Source organism: Tripterygium wilfordii, chromosome 7 (assembly GCF_013401445.1).
Source record: "Tripterygium wilfordii isolate XIE 37 chromosome 7, ASM1340144v1, whole genome shotgun sequence".
Lineage (NCBI taxonomy): Eukaryota > Viridiplantae > Streptophyta > Magnoliopsida > Celastrales > Celastraceae > Tripterygium > Tripterygium wilfordii.
In genome coordinates, this window is record NC_052238.1 from 5,338,206 (window position 1) to 5,360,830 (window position 22,625).

The window sequence follows — 22,625 nt, forward strand, 5'->3', positions numbered from 1 at the left end:
GTTTTCTGCAGTTAAAAAAAGGTAGGTTTTGCGCTTTTAATATTACAAACATCATTACATTATCTTTGAAGATAAACGAAAATCGTCATCATCTTCATCATCATCAAGTTGTATATATATATATATCATGCCTGCCTTTATGTGCATTTGCGTACGTGATAAATACATATACAGATTACTTAAACTAAACAAAAGAGCATGTTTACTCTTTTGAGATTCGTCAAAACAACATAAAATATGTCTGAAAAGTAAGCCATTGTAATCCTATATATATATATAAGATTTTTCTATATATATAATAGTAATAATATAAAGAAAATCTTATCTGTCTTTATGGGACAAGTAGAGGAGTTACATGCCGCGTCAACAACACGAATAGTATGATATGATAATCCCATGCTTTAGTTATTTTATTTTATTTTTCCTTTTGCTGCTTATTCTCCAACTTGTTCTGTTGAACCCGTTCACACGCAAGCAAGAATTATTAAATGAAATAATATTTAAAAAAAGCCAACTAAACCCCTAGTGTGGCGATTTCTTTGACTATTCCTTGATTCACAACCGACGTGGACCTTGACCCACCATTTCTGGTCAAACCACGTGATCGCATCTAGCTGTGCATATTTGCCAAAACCAAGACCACCCCACTTACCATAATCCAAGTAATCTCTCTCTTTTGATTAACTAACTTAATTAATTACCATATGCTTAATTAGTCTCTCTACGTAACTAGAATGACAAGCTAATTACAATCTTAAGCAATTAATGATAGTTCATAAAACTGATCAGCGTGGCCTAATTTGTTGATTAATATATAGGGACTGTACCCAACAAATAATGTTGGTCAAGAATGGGTGGTTTATTAGGATTTTGAGAGTCGGTTGAAAGATTCTAATGAAGCAGACAACCCCAAAGAAAAAGAAAGACTGGGTTTACGACTTTCTAGCAACCAAGAAAAATGAGCACAATTTGATGCAGGCAAGGCTGTAAAGGAATATATAATTATTGGATTAGGACTAGCCAGTTGATTTTGTTGACTTTGTGAGGCATGTAGTTAAACTATTTTTCTCACAAATTGGGACCCACCCATGCCACATAACTATTATCATTGGTCCAAAGGCAGTTCTGTTTCTTATTTAGACTTTCAACACTTTTGATTGGTGGAAAACTCCAAATAAATAAGGTATTAAAAAAGGGTATAAAACAAAGTGTAATTAAGGATTTTTGAAATCAATGGCAATGGGGACACATTCAAGTTCAAGTTGACCTGCAAGCTCATCACCGGTGGCAATGCATGAAGCAATTTCATCTTCCAATCAATGCATATTGGGGTTCCTCGTGGAAGTTTCCAATTGGTGAGACCAAGTGGGCTTTCTTATTATCATTATTAGGGTTTCATTCTGAACTGTTTTGGTGCATCTTGTCAATATATTGATAATTTCAGTTTATAACCAACAACAATGCGTTTTTCTTGAAATAATATTTCCTAATAACTTCAAAGTTAAGCGTGCTTCACCAAAAGCACTATTGTGATGGGTGACCTCTTAAGAAGGTATAACTATGTCAACGTGATGTATTCACGAGAATCGGATAATATTATTGATTTATTTGGACTAGAAATTCTAATACATCTTCAGCTTTACAAAGAAGCTTCATTAATTGCATTTGATTGCCACACGGTGTACCTGAGTATATTTATATGTATAATATATATGGCAAACCATTCATTTCAACAGTTATATTTTTTATATATATCAAGAAATTATAGACTTTTGAACTATTAAAACATCGAATTGAAGCTTTCGACTATAGTCAAATTGCAGAAATTCTGTTCCTCGACTGCAAGAATTTATATCTTCAACAATAAAAATGACAATAAAACACATGATGAAATTTTTTTTTCCAATAAGATTGTAATTAGTTAATTGATTAATTTAAGCCTTATCTCTCAACAACCCTGATGGCTTCCTTTGATTGATTAAATAATTTTAATATTATAGGATGAAACACTGATTAAATTAAAGCAGACGTATGGGTTTTATGTTGCCGACATGGCACCTATACACTTAAACTTTACCAACTTAGTCAAATTAATTGTATTATTAAATTATTAGGCCTATTGAATTGGGTGTCTCCGTGTGTAGTTGGCGAGCAATATGGTAAGATATTGAAAGTTGATATACAAGAATAAAGTATCGCACTCGAGTCATTAGTTGTAGTGAAAATGATGATGTGTATCACCATAGATCTTAGTGATCAGGGTTCGAATCCCTCTCTCCCGTTTAAAAAATAAAACAAAGGTGCCATTATTCATAGTAATATAATTATTATAGGGGCATTTAATTTTAGAGTATTTGCAGCAATGTCTCTATCTATTTCCCCGGCTATCCCTTTACACATCCCTACATTTTAGGGAAAACATCACCAAATAGATTTTCTATCCGCATTATTCTTCTATAAGTCATTCTCCAAATCCATTTTCATTAATGACTTGCCTCCATTTTCATTCCTTGAACGTAGGAAATGAAAAAGACATACATTGTAGATAAGGAAACAGTTATCTCTCTCCTCTATAATGTCATTTATCTTTTAAGCAATTAATATTTATCATTTTATAATATTCAAGATTCGCTTTTCAACTGCAAATGATAAATATTTACTGTATAAGATAAATGACATTATAGAGGAGAGAGATAATGTTAAAAATATTAACTGTTTACTTATCTAGAATGTATGATCCGTTGTATTGTTTTGAGTGTTGGGCTATTAGTTAAGTGATAACATATCAAAAAATGCATGTAGCAGATATGCGAATGTTTTGTTAGATACGTGATCACACGAGGAATGATATAATAAGAAATGAAATTATTAGATCTAAGGTATGAATAACATAAATTGAATATAAAGTTGTGAAAAAACCCGTTTAAGATGGTATAGAGATAATGGTGCGATGGTGAGAAGAATCGAGAGAATTTGTATAGGAGAATGTAGGAGTGAAACGTGAAGAACTAAAAATAGACGACTTAAAAGCAGTGAGAAAATATATGAATTGATTGTATTATGATCATATAAATAAAAGAACGGCGGAAATGAATACACTTATTGGATTCCTGTTATTTTTCTCGCAAACTCATGTAGCCACGTGACCTCAAACAATTAAAATAAAGGCTTGAATGATTATGATCATTTTTTTTGTTTGTTTGTCTTAATTCGCATATAAACATAAAGCACTCATCTTTCATCTTTCAAACTCAAATGGTTATCGATCTTATGAAGGGAAGAAAAATCGTTGTTGATCTCTTATTATTAATATTTTATATTAGCAACCAATCTAATCACACTACTAGTTGCAGTTTATTTGTACATTAAAAAAAAAAAAAGAAGGTTTCTTGGAATTGTTTGAATAAGACAGCACTGGATGATCGATGGAAATGGGAGTGAAGAAAATTATGGCTCCATTGAGAATGACTCGTTTGTAGCTTTGTGGTATTCATATTATTCAAGTCAACCAAGTCTACTCCATAATCCATACACACACAGTCCATAGTTACTCCATCTCACACGCTTTCTGACATTACCTCTCATCTCTTCAATACCCCGAGATTAGATGAAGAATTTTAGTAAATAACAAAGTCAAATTTTCCAGGAATCTACATTATTCTGGACACACACTTTGCTGTGTACGTGATTTTCTGCATTCTATATGTAATATTATACTCCTCTTCACCTATTCACCATGTCGTGAAGATATATATATATATATATATAATTGTTTCCACAATTTACTCTTGGTATGTTGAGAGGCGATACGTGTCCTTCCTGGGCTTCATACATTTAGACTCTACAAAAGTAATTCAATATGCTTAATCACATGCATCATGAGGTGTAGACTTCATTGTCACTAATTAACGATGTTGTTGTTGTGAGGTTTATTTTTGTTGTTTGAATCAAACTTTGCAGTCAAAAGGGTGCATAATATTCAAATTTCAACTATTTATATTCGTGTCTAAGGTGACACTTAAGTCGTATAAACTTATAATATATATATGTAGACTTGTATCGCAAAAGACTTAAACGCCCTATTTTCAGAAGTCAACCATATTCACGGTATGATTTTGTAAGTGATTTGGTATTAGTGTAGTGGCAAATACTATATATTTTACACTACTAGTTGACAAATTAAATCGAAAATAGCTGGAAGGGAGTGAATTGATTGAAATATTAATAGAATGACCAATGTACAGTAGGTGGAATTGGGTTTGAATGGATTGATACTTGTCTCATTATTTGAGTCACGATGGTCAGGCAATTGGAAACCCTTCTTGAATCCCTAACAACGTACATATGGATATTACTAAGAACAAGTTGGTGCTACTTTTTATCTTTATGTCTAGTTGTCTACTGTTTACACCACTAAATTTCTAAAGAAAATGAGAATAAACATATAGAAATTCTTTGGACTTTGATGAATTATCTTATTCATGAAATATCTATTCATTTCAAAAGGTAGAATTGGTCAAGAAACAACGACCATGAGCTGATGAGCATGATGAATGGCAACAAGTAATACACTAACGTGGGTCATTTTTTCACCGGTGTGTATATAGATATATAGTTGAATATAACACATCGCAGTTTGTACAATCAAATGTCAACACATGAGAGGTTCTTTTCATTCATATGGGGCTAAAACGACAATGCTGCTACTGCTACGACGGCTACCACTTCAATCGATGTTCACGTCCATGTTTGGTAGCTGCATTTTCTGATTGGAGAATGGGAAGCCCTAATTTTGACCTTCGATTCGGAGCTCTATGTGAGTGATTGTCTAGCAAAGCAAACTCTATCTACCCCAACATGGTTTTCCTAATCAAACATCAAATGGCCTGTCAAGCGATGGGGATGCGACTTGGTTCCAAATTAGTCTAGATTAGCTGCTAATGTACAGTCCACTGATATGGCCAACGAAAAGATCATCGTAGTTCAAAAAGAAATTTCAGAAGACAACAACAAATGTAGCAAAATCCAAATCTATTTATAATCTCTGCATGCATGTTGTGGATTAAAAAGAATTCATGAACATCAAACTACACACTAATGAAGAAAACAGAGCAAGTGATGGAGCTCAAGGTAATAATGGTGTCACAGCTACCACAAAAAAATAAATCCAGTCAGCATCTGAAAACTGATCTATGAATAAACAAGTCATCGTCTACGGTCTAACCAAGAGCACTTGATATTAAATATAGACCCTGCAAAACAGCTATTCACATAAGCAGGATTATGCCTTCGTATTAGTGTGCATCAATGAATACGCATTGCGCGCATTCGTTAGAGAAAGGCTTCGTACGACCCCCATGTCGGTTCAAATAGTTGAAGGTGGAAGCCTCATGAAGTCATCTTCAGAAAGCAGAGGGCTGCAGTATGCAGCCTGTGTAGTATTCAAGTATTTTGTGTAATCACGTTCAGTCCCAATCTTTATGACCCCGTTTGAGAGGGGAAAAATAGTCCTGTTTACAAAGAAGACTATTCACGATTGTGGAGTAAAAGGTGTTAATGCCTTGGCATGCTGGCTCTCCATTTCAAGAACCATCAAGGACTTCTGTCTCTGGTAACGATTTCTCTTTGCAGACAATGCTGGAAAAAAGATTACATCAAAACGAAGTGTTAGTACAGACTTTGAGGAAAATTTTCAAGTACACAATGAGCAGACTAATTGGTCCAATATAACATGCCCAAGCCGATAAGTGCATTGAGTTGAAACTGGAAGACTTCAAAAAAAGTCATACTCACACATCAAATCTTGGGGGAGACCAAAGTCATAGTCATTTCTGCGCCTCCTGATCCACATGTATATAACCAACACCACCAGACAAATAAATACAAGACACGATATTGCTATCGCAACTTTGCCACCCACGGACAACTTCCCATTTTCCCAAAACATAGGACATGCCGGTAAAGAAGGAACACCACATAAACCTTTGTTACCGGAGAGACTGCGAAGAGACATTATAGCAATTCAGAAAGAAAATAAATAAGAATTAAAAAAACCACCACAGCAGAAATTAAATAAGCAAGTTATAAAGATAAATTTGCTACGTGGAAATTGCAGGCAGAGCATCACTAGCAAAGAAGTGATGAGTGCAAATAACATTTGAAAAAAGTTGATAATACCATCTCTCTCATAGCACGCCAGCTGATTTCACAATAGGATGAATAACTGGGACATGTAAACTAAAGGAAGATAGGGGCCAGAATGTACAAGGGCTGTAAAGAATAGCTATTATAGCTTATCGTTGATTACATACTCGATAGCTCCACCATGAACACCAATTGAGTAAAGCTCCTCTGGTACTTGCCCTTCTAATAAGTTATCATTCAACAGCCTGAAATGCAAAGCAAATAAGTACCAAAAGGAGAGCCGGGGGTGGGGGTGGGGGTGGGGGGAATAGGAGTGAGTTATCAATGAACATAGTAAGAATTCAACCAAATCCAGCGACTTTGTTTTAAGTTTTTTCAGATCTGGCTCGATTAAAATAAGACTTTTGCACCATAGGGAAACTAAGTAATTTGAACTTTCCTCAGAATTTCCAGCATGATGGATCTTACAAATATAGTCGAGTTCTAACAAAAGTACATCCCTGTTTCTTTCTCTTTTCTCTTTCTTTTCATTTTACTGGGCCACAGCCAACCCATGGTTAAAAAGCTGACAACTTTTTACATTTGGCTGCTAATGTCTGAAACTAATATCAACTATTTAATAGTCTAACAGACATACATGCTGTAAATAACTGTTCATATATGCATAATAAGTACAGTAGCTAGCTTACCATATTTAGAGAGAGAGATAGTAGCTATTAGTGGCAAACAATCAGGCATAGAGATTGAAGCTGTTACTAGCATACAACCAGGCATATATTAAGGGATATGTTATAGCTCTTAAGTACTACACAATTAGGCATGTATTATGGGACAATATTCTCTTTGATGAAAGCTACTCTCACAATGAAAGGTATTCAGCAAATTCGACACCATTTACTCCATTGAGTAGTTGAAAGACCAAAAAAACTCATACAACTAAATTCCCACTCTGTTACGGAGTTTCCAAAAAATGTTCATTCAGATAGGCAACAAAGTGATTGCTGAAATAAGCACAACACCACAAATGACAACGACTTTAGCAAAACAAAGTCATAATGCAGTGGAACGAAATTGAACACAAGCTGCAACAGAGTTGTTGTCAGGAAACAGAGATGCAATAGAATTGGAATAATAAAAGAGAGTCCATTCCAATTGAAGCTGGATTTATACTTCAAACATTTTTTGAAAAATATATTCATCAATATACACCAAAAGTACTGGAATATGAATTGTTGGTAGCAAACTATATTAAGGCATAATGCAAAAGACTTACACAAGCTGCAGCTTTGAAGAAGTGGTCAGACTATCTGGTATAGAGCCAGAAAATTGATTGGTCGACAGATCCCTTCAAAACAGATATAGCAAGGATCAAACGATGACATTTATGCTGATAGTAGTTGCACACTGCTATCACTTTGCAGAAGAAAGATAAGATATTCTATCAAACATTTAAGAAACAACTAAAATAAGGAAAATGCCCTCTTTAGCTAAATGTTAAAGGAAGAAGATCAAGATAATTTATCAAGTTACAGCTACCTCAGCAGAGGCATGAAAGTTACCACAGGTGGATTAAATTGAGTAAATGAAAACTTCTACTAATTGAAGAACTATCTAACAACAAAATATATTCTCCTCTTTTGAAGAACAAATTGGCTGTGGTAAAGTAGATCTATTACATTAGAAAAAACACAGGAGGATATCCAAATGACACCTACATGCACACCATAAGGGCCCCCCCCCCCCCCCCCAAGGAAAAAAAAAAATGGGCTGGAGACTGAGAACTCCCAGCTTAAGACCATTCTAATTCAGAAAAATTCAAAGCTCAAGCAGGTCAGCTAAGTTTCATCATCAACAAAATTCCTTCAAAACTCCTACATTTCTCTGCCTTACCGAGATTCATCACCACCAATTATTTATACCAAACAATATAGGGTCGCCACAAGGATCCATAAGAAAAAATTAATTGGGAAAGAGTGAATTTAACCATTTTAACATATTACAGACTTCCTCTTCACGTGGGCCAGATGTCCCCTTCATACTTGTGGCCAGCCAACATGCATGATTTTTAATTGAAATAGCAAATGTATTGAAGAAAATTTGAACCAAGGACCTTGCCTCCAATCTCATGTTAAATAATCAATCATGACAAAACCTAAAGCTGATGAGAATGTGCAAATTGAATCATTTAACAATATTCTACCAGTGTTCAATCAAGGCATATTCGATGAGAGAAAATTTCCTGATGAGTCATGAGTGCATATTTACAGAATATGTGTGAATGTACATGTATTAGTATGTGTGTGTGTATTAAAAGGACGTTGCTTCTCAAAAAAACAAAAAACAATACATGAAAGTAATCTAACTGCAACAGTAATGAAAATTTAGAGCTACTTACAACCGTACAAGTGTTTTTTGACCTAGCCCTGACGGTAGAGTGCGACTCAATGCGTTAGAACTCAAGTTTCTGCAAGAAAATAAATAAACATATCTTAAAACTTATCAATAGTTGCAAAAAAGAAAGAAAGAATAACCACATTTAAGTACACCAATAAAGTCATAGGCTCTAAAAATTGCATGTATACAACTTGCAGACACCCAAGATTTGAGACAATAAACTTTTACACTGAGCATGTGTAAGGTAGCTAAAAACAAGCGAACCAAGAATATCAAATTCAATGTACAAAATAAGAAACATAACATTTTCAGATATGGTGATTATTGATAATCAAGAAACATTAAAAGAACAAAAAATAATTTCATTAAATCATATCACTCGTAAATCTTTTTCCAAAAATATGATGAAAACCTGGAATCCCAATAAGTTCGTCTTCAAAGACAATGGATTTTCGTCAGTGCATGAGAGAAACAAGCATCAACTTAGATGCATATGATTGTTCTACACGCTACAACTAGCATGAAAGCAGCCAGAACGAAGACAAACAAGTTCTAACCATGATTAGTCACACCAAGGTTTCTCAACAAGCCATGATGGCTGAATATATCCTATAAGAGCTACGATAGTGACTGGTAAAGCTATCAACAAAATTTAAATCAACAAGACCAAGCAGAAAGAACAATTGAAATTGTTCAATTGTACAACAGTGGAAGGCAAGGACTATGGCTGCTAGGAGTGATACACCGACAGGCGACAATACATTTTGGCTAGGCACTCCACAAGCACAATGAATACTATTTTTTAAAAAAAGTACAACCTTAATGATAAAACAAGGGTACCTACATGGATACATCTTATATGATATATCCTCAGAGAGACAGTAGATAGGTGATCAAGTCAAACAGTACATGTATTAGCAACATATCAAAAGAAGTTAGCAGCTAATACTTACAGGCTCACCAAATTTGACAGAAGACTAATCTGGTCGCTGATATACCCTTTCAAGCCCTGACTTCCAAGATCTCTGAGATTACATGAATGGGAAATGAATACGATATGCCATTCATCCAGTAAAGAGCCAAAATGGGGGGTTGTCAGCTAATCAAGCTCTCAGAGCAGTTAAAGTTATCCAAAAACCAAAATAGCTTTATCCATGCAATATGATCCAGAAACATAATATGTGTGAAACAATTCCCATCAGTAAAGAAAAAACATGACATAAAATAGAACAGATGGATGCATGTAAGTTCACTATGATCATAACGAAGAGACAACAAAAAATCAAATGAAAAAGGATTACTGGCAATACTTAGTTACTGACATTTGAGATATCACAAGTGATCCGCTTTTGGTGGGACTGCATGTAACTCCTTCCCAAGCATCCCAACTTCTAGGAGCACAGGGATCACCATTCCAACCCATTCTATCAGGCACACGAAGTGAGTCTTTCAAGGCTCTCATAGCAATCACTGCAAAAACAAATCAGAGTCGATCATGTCTATTGTCTAAATTCTAATTCATGAAACCACTGACTTCAACAGTAGACAGCAATTCAGACCTAATGCACATTGATAATAGGACCACAAAACCCTTCAGCAATAAAAATTCCGCATACCTTGCTCAGGCACCGTGGAGAGATCAGAGGGAACCAACGCGTAATTTTCAAGCCCACTAAGCAACGGCGCACCCACAACTGGCAACAGCTTCACGCTCAATACGTTGTTGCTCAGATTCTTGACGGTGTAATGCCAATTGTAAGCAGCGAAACCCCCAACCTCTTTAAATATATCAATCCTCGCAATATTCTTCTGATTGACCTCCACATCGAATACCCTCTGCCCTGCCTTTTTCACGCTGGAATCAATCTCCGCGAAATGAAACCACACCAAGTAATCCAGCTTTGCATCAACGTCTAACTCATACTGAAACGCGCCATTCGTTGTCACCGCCGACTGGTAAAGCTTCATTGGGAAGTAATTCGGTCCCTGATCGGTGCCTGTTATGGTCTCTCTGGTCGAGATGGAATTGATTCTGTCGACTCCGTTTGACGACCGTAACTCAGCGTCTGACTGCCATGACCGACCGAAGAAATCGGGGTCGTTGCTAAATCCAGGACCCCACTGATCGGAACCAGAGGATAAGCGCCCGTAATTGACGAGAATATAGTTGTCGCCGATGGTAGCTGAATCATAAGACAAGGGATCAACTTGTATGACCTCCAGTGAGCCAATAACCGGAGGATCAGTGGCAATACTGTAAAAACAGACATCAGCCTCTCCATCTTTGACAAAAGCGAATAGATCGGAGTAAGCTCCTTCCCGAGCGAGATTCTCGAACCAGGGAGAACGCCAAGAGAAAACCAAAGTCCCTTCAACGGCGGCATCGAAGGAAGGAGGGTGAGATTTACCGTCGTAGTTGTCATAGACAGTGAATGTGCGGAAGAAGTAACGTCCCTTTGGGAGGTTAATGATATAGCAATTCTTTTTGCCAGAGGCAAGAGGGAAAAAGCGGAGATTCTTCTCATGAGGGAAGCGGAAGTGAAGAGGCTCAGAGACAACAGAGGTGAGACCGCCCGTGAAGAAGCGATCGGAGAGCCAAGTGGTGTTGTAGAGGTCGGTGCTGTTGGTGGGGGAGCCGCAATCAATGTGGTATGATAAATCTGTTAATGTGAGTCAATTGACTGTGAGCGACAGTTGAAAATGTCTGTTAAATTAGTTAATGCCAGAAAGAGAGAGAGAAGCTTACCGAAGGGGTAGGGGGGGATGGCGATGGAAGATGAGAAGAGGATGGAGAGGGAAAGGAGGAGGAAGCGAGACATGGTGGTGTTGTATCAGCTGGTCCTTGTTTGGACATACAAAGAGCAGAGTTTTTTGAAGTTCAATTCAATTCTGGTAAATTGTGAAGGGGAGAGAGTGTGACTGATGAATGCGAAATTAGCGGGGAGTGATTTTGAGTGTTTGTTAGAGAAAGTGTTGATAGTTCAACTAGTTTTTGACTATTGACACAAGAGGGATGGCCCAAAAAAACCGATTCCGAGTTGGTTTCAGGTCAGATAATCATACGTATTTGTAAAATATTTTCATATCCAAACCCTAATTTAGAATGAATTTCAAACGTATTTAATTGATTAGATTTAAATCTGAACAAGTAAATTGAACCAAAATCTAAACAGGATTGAGGTCTGAAAAAAATTTGTATACTTAGACTTGAATCTGAGTTTAAATCAAACAAAAAAAAAAAGTTTGGACCTAAATTTTAGACATATCATTAATGTTCAAACTTTATTTAATTTGAATATGACAAATTTGATTATTCAGATCGAATAGCGTTTTGCCAACTCGAAGAGTTGGATTGGTAAATTTTAGGAGTTAGATTCCGGCGAAGTCCTACAGACCGACGGTGTTTAAGAGTTGAGGAGGCAGTGTCAATTTTATTTTATGCGGGGACAGCACTAACAAAGGTAATGGTTGACAGCTAATTCTTACGTCACCTGCTCAAATTGCTGAGACAATGACCTACACAGTACGCACCTAAACGTGCCATCCATGCAGGGGAGGATCATTTAACATTTAAGTAGGAAATTGATTGTTTAAGAGTTGGGCTGGGCTCTAATAGAACTTCTAAATCTAGTTTAGGCTCGCTAGCTTTCGAGCCCATTAGCGAGATTTGTGGTCTAATCCAAAAACTTATTAATACTGGTTTATTTATTAAACAATTAAAGGAAATGATGAGGGAATATATGATGTAATCAAACACAACTAAATTGTATGATAAGGACAAAGACTAAAAAGAGTAATTCCAGATTGGACAAATAATTATTCAATAATTCTATTTTGTACCTATTGACATCCGAACCCGTGACATACACACGTTCATTTATTGGTTTTTGTTTTCTTCAATTTGAGTTGGGAGGTGTTTCACTTTCATGTATTTTCAAAATTCTATTTGTGTCAAGAGAAAAATCCAAATTTTTATCAAATTTAACAAAATTTGTAGTTTTCGTAAAAGAAAATAGTTCATTTTTTGGTATATGTTTTATGAAAATTTGTAAAATAAATTTTTTTTGATAACCATTTAAGATTGTTTTTGGGATATACGATATGTGTCTTAAATCGAGTCGTCAAATTGACGTGCACAGAAATTTTCAGACGACGACAGGGTAAGTTGGACTAAAATTCGACAGATGATCACAATGGTATTGCTCTCAGTAAGAATCAAATTCAATACCTCCTAAGTCCATGCAAATTGGTCTTAGAGATATTCACCAACTAATTTTTTCACCTAAATGTTTGTAAAATTCTTTAAAACAAACATTGAAAAATTGTGTTTGATATGATTGTGTTTCCATGTATTTTATGAAAAACAAGACAAACATTCTGAAACACATTTGATTACCATTCTAGAAAACTTAAAAATAAAAATCATAAAATATAACTCCAAAAAATAGAAATTAAATCAATTTTTTCAAAAACTTTATTTTTCATGAAACAAAAGGAGGATAAGTATTGAATATTTGTCATTGTGCACACCATTTTGAGTTGTTACGCAAAGAGTATTAATGTTGAGTGTTCCCCAACTCTAACAAACACGGCATTTAAATAAATGGTCAAACATTTCAATCCAACACCTTTGAACCAGCATTTACATTACATTAGTAAATTTTATTGACCATAAAATTTATGACAGGGAAATTGTGGATAATTATAATGCAATAAATATAGGCTAAGCCCATATACCTACTTCAGTGGGTTGACTAGGTCAGTCCCAAAAAAATATTAGCTTTTCTAGGTACATTTACATATTCAATCTCAATAAATAAAAAAAATAAGTGTCTTCAAAGTTCAAACTGAATTAAATACTCAAGTCTTCTTAATTGTCAAGCAAATTTTGAATCATGGACCAAATCCTAAAGAATACAATTATAGAAATAAAGGCTTGATGGCATTTAACAACATTAACCACCATTTAAGGACACGATTCCGTGAATTAATATCGTAATCCACCTTAATGCATGTTAGTAAACTACAAATAATGAATTATTATTTACTCGATTTGGTGATATCCAAGTTGATAAATGAATTACCATTTACTCGATTTGGTGATATCCAAGTTGATGAAGAACATTTGATACATAAGTATCGGACTGAGGTCTTGTACCAAATGTGAGTAGTTTAATTTTAAAAAATCAATCTAATAGTTTTCATTTTTGCCCCAAAATATTTGAACAACACCAAAAGTCCCAGGTATGACTCTTCACCACACTTAAAAAAACTCATCATAAATAGGCTCATTATATTGCCTCAAATCAAGATCGCGCTTAAACAATATGATTCAACAAATGAGAGATGGCTCGATTGACAATTGATCTGATTAGGTATATGTGTGCCTTAAGTTTAATTTCAAAGAAAATCAAATTTTCCAAAGACATTTAAAAAAAAAATTCATTTTGCGATACCATTAAACATATACAGCGCAACCACCCCCTCCTTCCCTTCACCTACACAACTTTAATAATATTACAGATCATCACTGAAATTAGACGCGTTTTCATGCCAGCCTGGCAAAAACCACATTCTGGCCCCACCTCTAAAAAAACCAGCAATTTACGGTAACACCAAATGAAACAATCCTCACAAGCATCGCTCAATCAACACTCCGTCCTTTCCTTCCCTTTGTGCTCTTTATCTTCTTCTTCAAGACTCACCGACACACAGAACATCGGACTCTGCGCTACGACTATGTTGGAAGCGCAATACAAGCTCTTGTTTTTCTTCTTCATCATTTCGGGTCATGGTTTGGCCAATAGGGACCTCCCATTGTACAGAGAAGCACCAGCATTTCGAAACGGCAGGGAGTGCCAAAAAACGGCGTGGTCCTCTGTCGCACAGTCGCACAATCCCGCAATCATCCACATCGCCATGACTCTCGACGCCACCTACCTCCGTGGCTCGGTCGCCGGGGTCTTGTCCGTGCTGCAACACGCCGAATGCCCGGAGAACATCGTCTTCCACTTCATCGCCACTAACCGCCGAGCGTTGGAGCTCCGGGGCATCATCAGCAACACTTTCCCTTACCTCAACTTCCACGTCTACCACTTCGACACGAACTTGGTCAAAGGAAAGATTTCATCGTCGATTCGTCGAGCCTTAGATCAACCGCTGAATTACGCTAGAATTTACCTCGCTGATCTTTTGCCAGTTAGCGTGCGCCGCATAATTTACTTCGATTCCGATCTCATCGTGGTGGATGACGTGTCGAAATTGTGGAATATCAATCTAGGGAGGCATGTGCTGGGTGCACCCGAGTACTGTCACGCTAATTTTACCAACTACTTTACCTCGAGATTCTGGTCAAACACGGCATTTGCGGGGTCGTTTAGAGGGAGGAAGCCTTGCTATTTCAACACCGGAGTGATGGTGATTGATCTGTGGAAATGGAGAGAAGGTAAGTATACTGAAAGACTAGAGAACTGGATGAGGATACAAAAACGGTACCGGATCTACGAATTAGGGTCTCTGCCTCCGTTTTTGCTTGTATTCGCTGGCAATGTTGAAGGTGTTGAGCACAGGTGGAACCAGCACGGCCTTGGCGGTGACAATCTCGAAGGTCGGTGTAGGAATCTGCATCCAGGTCCGGTGAGCTTGCTTCACTGGAGCGGAAAGGGAAAGCCGTGGCTAAGGATCGACTCCAAAAGATCGTGTCCGTTGGATTCCCTGTGGACCCCGTATGATCTGTTTAAACATCCATCTTTATTCTCTGACACCTAACGACGGTTCTCTGTGATTAATGGGGCTGGTTTATCGTAAATCGATAGTGGAATGTGTAAAGACGAATGAGGACAAGTAGTGTAAAGAAAGAATGCGGAGAGTGGACGTTAAAGGCCGGGGATTAATGCGGGATTTAGTCTGGTCCGGGAAGAAGTCTTGGTGTGGGAGTTACAGGAGCCGCTAAAGTTCGTGATTAACGGCTGCGATTTGAGGATGGGAAATGGAAAGTAAGATGACTCTTTGGGATGTTGACTGGTTGCGTGGTGAATATGTATATGTGATTTTCTTGCCGACTGCTTGTTGGTTTCCTTTTTGATAAATAAATGTAAATGTGCGGTTTTTAACTTTTTATTGATTTTAAGTTGGAACATATGGAGATCTTTTTGAAAGAATGTTTTAGTTGATTTAGATGCATGAACAATAACATGAAGGAGATGCCTCTATTTTGGTGGCTGCCCGAATATGCCATATAAATTACCAAGCACGTATGATTATGAGGTGTGCTTTGGTTAGCGGAATCAAGCTTTTTTCAGAAATATGATTTTTTTTTTGTCAATAATTCTTATATTTGACTTGTGAAAATTCTTGAAATCTAGAATTTCAAAAAAAATTGGGTTCGTTATAAATGAAGAATTCTCATTTATTTTTGCTTATTTTTAATTAAATATCTATAATATTAAGACATAAGGATAAAAATTAAAAGTTGTATTCAAATAAGGACAACCTAAAAAAAAACTTTAGAAAAAATAACAAAACCTACCAACTTATAAATGTACCCTCCCTCCCTCCTTATTCTTCCTTCTTTCTTCTTCCTCCTCCTCCTCCTTCCTTGCTCCACCATATCAGAAGGCGACCGTCCATCCATCATTTTCAACAAGCCAACTACCGATATGAAACTCTAGGTCAGTCCGATCAAAGCCCAACCATCACTCACAGTCGATTATCACTTGAGTCGTAGGAAAGGCTTCGTGAAATCACAGTCACCGTTTGAAAAAGAGCTAGATCTGGCTAATATGTTTAATGCCAACGATTATCAACTCCAAGGATCAAGACACATCACCTATGAGGTTTTATTGCTTTTTCAAACTCTTTTTTTTCCCTTCTGAAATCATATATGAATCTGCAGATATAATATCTGTTTCGGATATGTTCTGATATGTTATCTGTTTCGAAACTTCAAACAGATAACATTTCGTTAAAGACATATAACATTTTAACAAGACAGATAACATTTAGCAAGACAGATAACATTGTGACAAATATCAAATTAATTGAAACATATAACATATCACCTACAGTCTGCAAATCCTAAAAAACCACGAAAATCACCACATAAAATGTCGAAAATAATGATGTGATGACAAATCGAAGGAAATCAACAAGATCTATAGGTCCCGTGGTGACTATGAGTAGATTTAGTTCGAATACAACAAAAATTGGGATGAAAAATCACTAAAAAAGGGCATAGAACTCTTGAATAAGCCATGAAGAGCGGAGAAGAAGCTTCCGGCAGTGGAGAATAAGCTTCCGGCGGCGGAGACGAAGCTTCCAACAGAGGTCAGAGATGAATTATGTGCAAGAGACATGAGCCATGTGTCATGTTTGAGGATGAAGATGAGGGTATTTTAGATAATAAAACCATATATTTTAACTTTTTGTCTTTTTTGGAATATTTGTTCAAACTATATGAACTTTATGGAATAAGACTTTTAAGAGTGTACTTCTTGGAACAAAACTCTTCAATAAGGGACTAATCTTTAATTTTCCCTAATATTTAATTTGAAAAACACATAATTATATATTTTAAATATGTCAATTTTATATTATTTCATTCCTTATTGATTAAATATGATCACATAAAAAGTACAAATTTTTTTTTTTAGTTTTTAGTTCATATATTCAAATTAAAATATTTTTTTAAACTTAAATATGTTATACAATATGAAATAATTGTAATTTTCGCTCTAACCATAGACAAAAAAATTAATGATATCAAAAAATTTGTACAACAGTGTGATCTAAATATTTACAAAGAATATTTGACACATGCTTTCCATTTTTATATCAAAATTCACGAACCAAACGACCAATAAAATTCAGTTAGGAAGGCAACGAAGGAGATCCTGTGGATCATGTTGAGGCCCAAAAGATCATTTAAAAGGATTGCGTACGCCCAAAGAGGACACCTCATGCCCATTGGATTTCAGGCCCAGCTCAACTTTTATGCACCGACGTATTATTTTTGGTTTGTATTCGTCTTGCCCTCCTCGATCCGTTCCTCCAGATCCACAAGTTACGATACCGTTACTATAAGCGGGAATACGTATTCGTGGTCTCAATTGGAAGCACACTCGAATGAGTGCAGAGTCTGTTACTCGATTCAGCGTCACAAATTGCGGAACCTGACCACCACAATCATCATGAGCATGACCACAACTGCGCCAGGAGGAGCTAGTATAGGATTGATCAATCCCCAGCCCCGCCAATCGAGACCCAGAACTCCATTTCGAACCCTAAAATCCTTACAGTTTGCGCATCAGGAAGCGAATTGTTCGATGTGGTACGCGACCATACCTCTTTTTGGGGGTTGGGATTGGGCTGCCATGTACAGTAATGGAGTGTGGCCATATCATACACATAAGCACTCTACCAAAGTCCAATGGATTGACACTCACCACTCCTGGTGTACTTTTGGCCGTTGGTGCTCTCTCGTACCTTTGGGTTGGTGTGGCTCCAGGGTTCTTTGATATGTTTGTTCTTGCCTTGGTAATTGAGAGGCTATTTAGACCCACTTACATAAAGGTCTGTGAAATTTGGCTATTGATGCTCTATTCGTTAGATTTTATGCCGTTTTAGTCTAAATGGTGGCACTTGCGTTTTTGGCTTGTGGTGACGGGATGATTTTGTTTTGGGGAAGAAGTTGGGTGATGGAGCTTTTGGAGTAGTGTATCGAGTTTCATTAGCTAAGAAGCTTTCTTCAAAGGTATCAAGTCTTTCAGTGTTGTCCTACAAGGATTATCTACAGTCAATTTCCAGTTTATTCAGTTATGTCTCTTTTGGATAATACTTGAATCAGCTCTTAGCCTCTTACTGTCAAATGTCAATGAAATTTCACTATGTTTTTGTTACAAATTTGTTGAATTGCTGATCCATTATTCAAAAATCAAAATTGTTCCACCCTGTCGAGGGTTTTTCCCTGTTCTACACCAAATGAAGTTCTCTTTTCAATGAAGTTTAATGGCTACGAATTATAAGTCACGTAACAGTATATATTGCATTATTCTCTTCTTCTTTTTTTCGGTTATGACAATGAATTTACAGGTCCACTAATAAGTGAATTGTGAGTGCTGTGAACTTCTAAGTTATTAAAGGTATTATAACTTTAATTAACAGCTCCCTAAATTTACAGTTCTCCATTGTACTTGATGGATGGTGACTTGGTCTTGAAAAAGGCTACTGAATATGGTGCAGTGGAATTTTTAGATGAATGAGTGCGCGCGAAGAGCTTGTGCAAATAGCTGAGCTGATTTTTTGTATGGATTCCTTGAGGTGTTTCTCTGTTATTGCTAGTGCTTTTTATCTATATAAAGGGTTTCTAATTATAGCTCATAAGGGTATAATTTTTTGACGTTCTCCGTGTGATTAGAATCATCATCATGAAAAAATTTTAGAGTTCTTCAAAGAAAGGAGTTGAATATTGGCTTATTTGGCAGTTTGAAGGGGAGGAGGACACGCTAGCAGACTGGATACAGTGCAAAGAGTTTCCTTTTATTAATGTTGGTACTTCCCCACAAGTCTTATCTTTATTTTATTTTTTTTAAAAAGTTGTTTGGATATTCTTTGGGTACTGGGTTATGAATTGTTTCTTTACTAAATATGGTTTGTTAGTTCAAAAGCTTATTATCACAAAATGCACTGGAGACTTAAATGACCTCTTTAGTATTCTACTCTTCTGGAGCTTTAAAAGTTCTCTCTGAGACTTACTTCCGATGCAGGGTCCTTTATTTTCTGTATATCTCAACATTCATCATTGATTTTTGGGATAGGTGTTGTTTTGTGATCTTTATGACTTGAATGCCATCTTGCTACATCATTTGGTCATTTAACTGAAAAGGTACCAACCTTAGTCATGGTTACCATGTATTGTCAGGTAGAAACCATGATTCTTGGAGAGGTGCTGGACTTGCCTAAGGATCTGGAAAGAAAAAACATAATCATTCAAACTATCATGAGACATCTATTATTTGCATTGGATGGTCTCCACTCAACAGAATGTAGTTTTCTCCGAAGGTAATGATAGCAACGATTCATTTTGATATCAAACAGTTTGACAAAGCACAAACCATCTCAGATTGATAATTTCATTTAATATCTAAACTCGATCAGAGTCTCGCACATTCAAGATAATTGACCTTGGAGCAGCAGCAGATTTGAGAGTGGGGATCTACATTCCAAATGATTTTCTTTTGGATCCTAGGTATATTTTCTTTCCCATCATGTAACATATGCTGGTAATACATCTGACTGAAGAAAAATGTCCCTCAAAATTCAAAATTCATTTCTTCTGAACTTATTGTCCCTAGAAATTTGTGTCTTCGAACTTTATACTTTGAGAAAAAACATAAATGTCAGATTGGCATGTCTTTCTGAATTTTCTTGGTATGCTTCTAATTTTGATCGAGAACTGTGACCCAGGATAATGCGCATCATCTTCTCAACTTGAAATTGTTCTTTTTCATTTTCTTACCATATGGCATTCATGACATTGTTTGGTCCTCCTTTCTGTAGATATGCATTCTGCACCAGAACAATACATTATCAGCACACAAACTCCATCTGCACCATCTGCACCTCAGCTCCAGTGGGCAACTGCAATTTCTCCAGTCCTGTGGCAGGTGTAATGTCCATCTGATCACTGATCATTACATGGCTACATCATTTCATAAGACAATTAAGCTTTCCATTGTTGGTTCTTACGCTTTTTCTCCCATACCAGCTCATGTTTCAAGATCGACTTGATATCTACAGTGCTGGCCTCAAATTCTAGCAACTGGTGAGTGATATTGATGCAATCCATTTTAAGGGGTTAGAATATTGATGCAAAATATCATTTCATAAATGAGATTCTGACTGATCAAGACTTACTCAATGCAAACTGATTTAGAGTTACTGTGAATCAGAATTTACTGATTGCAAACATGACTCAAATTGAATTGGATTTTGATTAAAATGAAATACTCCAAACTGTGTGGTAGATTCTTACAATTGACCCTCTGGAAAAGTTTGAATTTGTTTAAAACAGGGTTTTAAGATAGCTGGATACTATATTCCACTTGTTGAAAGATTATTGACGTTTTTTAACATTGACGATTGTTAGTTTTCATTATTTCCATCGATAATGCTATCATGCTACATTTTTCTGAGTCCATAAAATAAAACAAGTAGACCCAAACGTTATTAGACCAGCTGTACCAAACAAATTCTCCATCTTCTAGCTTATGCCAATCCAAACCTTTTGCCCCATAAGCATCCTGTAAGGCTATAAACCTAGGGTGCTGCAACTTGTCTCTAGCAGATGGAATATGGGCATTTGTTCTTCCTTGAAGCATGCAGTTTGTTGTCAAAAGTTTGCATCTGTTCACTTTTGAATTCAAACGGTAGGTTTCAGCTTGTGAATGACTTAAGTTCTCTATATTCTTTCCTGTACTGTAAAACTCTCTTCGCTCAACCTTTACTTGATGAAAACCATCTCTTTGAAAGCCATCAATTTTCATTCTGCATCTGGTTCTGGTGTGTTTATGTATCCTGCAACTAAAAGAGAAACTAGTGGAAGAACACCCATATCTATGACTATGAGGTCATAGTTTCAAATCCCCTTCCCCAAACTAGTTTTGCCTGTAAGAACTAAAGAGATACTGAATATATATGTGATTGACTGTTCTGTTTTATAGACGAAAGTTTTCTTTTGCCTGTTATTCATGATCCCCTAATCCTCTGTCATGCAAACTCTGTCAAAATCAGATTGACAAGCAAAAGATAACTGTGTATTGCTGATCAAACTCTGTCCACACGAACATTTCGATAGATGCACTTGCAGTCCATGCTAAGTTATGGTCTCATCATGAATAATTCGTAGTTTAAATTTAACTTTGGGAACCAACAAAGAAGAAGAAAGTCATGCCAGCACCACGTGTGGGAAGCAAGCTGCCTAATAAAGAGGCTCCAAGAACAAGTACATACTACATAGTGTGATGGAGCGGACCAATATATTATGGGTTGCAAAGTTCATATATATATATATATGTAAGATATTATGACAAATTATAGTATGTATTATGTTGAGAATACAAAGAACACTGGCATTGTAAATCACGAGACCTGCACGTGCAAGTCTGGCCTTCTTGTTCAGTACAATCTAGCTCGCTATTTTAAGTATTCCCATTTGTACAAACAAGGACAACTAACAGCATAAGCCACTTGAAAACAAAGCCTGTAAACACTTTGATTACAGTGCATTTTTTTTATTTAGGAGACTAACATACTCTAATCTAGTAAACCACTTTTGACTCTATAGTTTGATCAACTTGTTAGATACCTGCCACCGATGAGTGCTAGGAATTCACCCTCGATCAACGTTCTTAATATAAAATGGGTGGTACACGAGACTAAGCAAGTGGGTTGGATTGCTTTGCTGTTGAGTATTATCGAATTACATATAGTCTAATCAATCACTTAAATTGGGTTTCGAGCATTAAATATTAATGGTGGAATCTGGGTTATGAACCCAAAAGTCTGTTAATTGACACTCAATTCTAACTCGTTTTATGGACATAAAAGCTTGGGATTTTGGGTGGTTTTTTTCCTGATAAAATAGTATTTGAGACTCTCAAAATATGATCCTCATTTTACCCCTTATCAATATGGAGTGTTGAATGTTAAGTGAGTTATACACTTGTATTTATAATTAATGACTATTTCACATAAACTTAACAATAATTAATTAACAAAAAATTATACTATACATTAGTACAACTATTTTTTGTCATCAACTAGATAATAATGTTATATGAAAAATGCTTTGTCCCCTAATTTTTTACTCTCATTTTAACCCTCAATCATGCGACATATTGAATATTCAGTGTGGGCTATAAATGTGTTCATAATAAATGAATATCTCACTTGCCACATGAATTGGAGTATAATATTTGGGGTTGAAGCATTACTCGTCCTATAATTAGGTACGTCCAAAAAAGAGCGTAGAAGATGAGATCATGATGAGTCTCTAAAACACTAGTTATGCTTAATTAAAGGTAGTGAAC

General features: G+C 36.1%; 3 protein-coding genes across 12 annotated transcripts; 2 read left to right on the plus strand and 1 right to left on the minus strand.

Moving 5' to 3' along the window:
• Positions 1-5,016: 5,016 nt before the first annotated feature.
• LOC120003060 (receptor-like protein 4) lies at positions 5,017-11,564 on the minus strand. The gene is made up of 9 exons (XM_038851959.1): positions 11,285-11,564; positions 10,155-11,198; positions 9,861-10,008; positions 9,492-9,563; positions 8,540-8,608; positions 7,418-7,489; positions 6,312-6,389; positions 5,794-5,999; positions 5,017-5,637 (listed from the first exon to the last, which is right to left on the minus strand). Exons 1-9 carry the CDS (start codon positions 11,355-11,357, stop codon positions 5,531-5,533), a joined length of 1,869 nt encoding a protein of 622 aa, XP_038707887.1. The 5' UTR covers positions 11,358-11,564; the 3' UTR covers positions 5,017-5,530.
• A 2,439-nt stretch (positions 11,565-14,003) lies between these two features.
• Positions 14,004-15,749, plus strand: LOC120003061 (probable galacturonosyltransferase-like 3). The gene has a single exon (XM_038851960.1). It carries the CDS (start codon positions 14,158-14,160, stop codon positions 15,304-15,306), a length of 1,149 nt encoding a protein of 382 aa, XP_038707888.1. The 5' UTR covers positions 14,004-14,157; the 3' UTR covers positions 15,307-15,749.
• Positions 15,750-17,515: 1,766 nt separating this feature from the next.
• LOC120003062 (serine/threonine-protein kinase STN7, chloroplastic-like) lies at positions 17,516-21,818 on the plus strand. Of its 10 annotated transcripts, XM_038851962.1 has the most exons (8): positions 17,516-18,108; positions 18,203-18,289; positions 19,020-19,082; positions 19,457-19,596; positions 19,693-19,783; positions 20,095-20,201; positions 20,303-20,359; positions 21,328-21,818. In XM_038851962.1, exons 1-5 carry the CDS (start codon positions 17,920-17,922, stop codon positions 19,715-19,717), a joined length of 504 nt encoding a protein of 167 aa, XP_038707890.1. In that variant the 5' UTR covers positions 17,516-17,919; the 3' UTR covers positions 19,718-19,783; positions 20,095-20,201; positions 20,303-20,359; positions 21,328-21,818. The 10 variants fall into 10 exon arrangements, 2 of the variants coding, with proteins under 2 accessions (XP_038707890.1, XP_038707889.1); XR_005469244.1 differs by lacking the exon at positions 21,328-21,818 and adding an exon at positions 18,716-18,855 and having other exon boundaries at positions 17,516-18,289; positions 18,953-19,086; positions 20,303-20,503; XR_005469243.1 differs by lacking the exon at positions 21,328-21,818 and adding an exon at positions 18,716-18,855 and having other exon boundaries at positions 17,516-18,289; positions 18,953-19,082; positions 20,303-20,503.
• Positions 21,819-22,625: the final 807 nt, after the last annotated feature.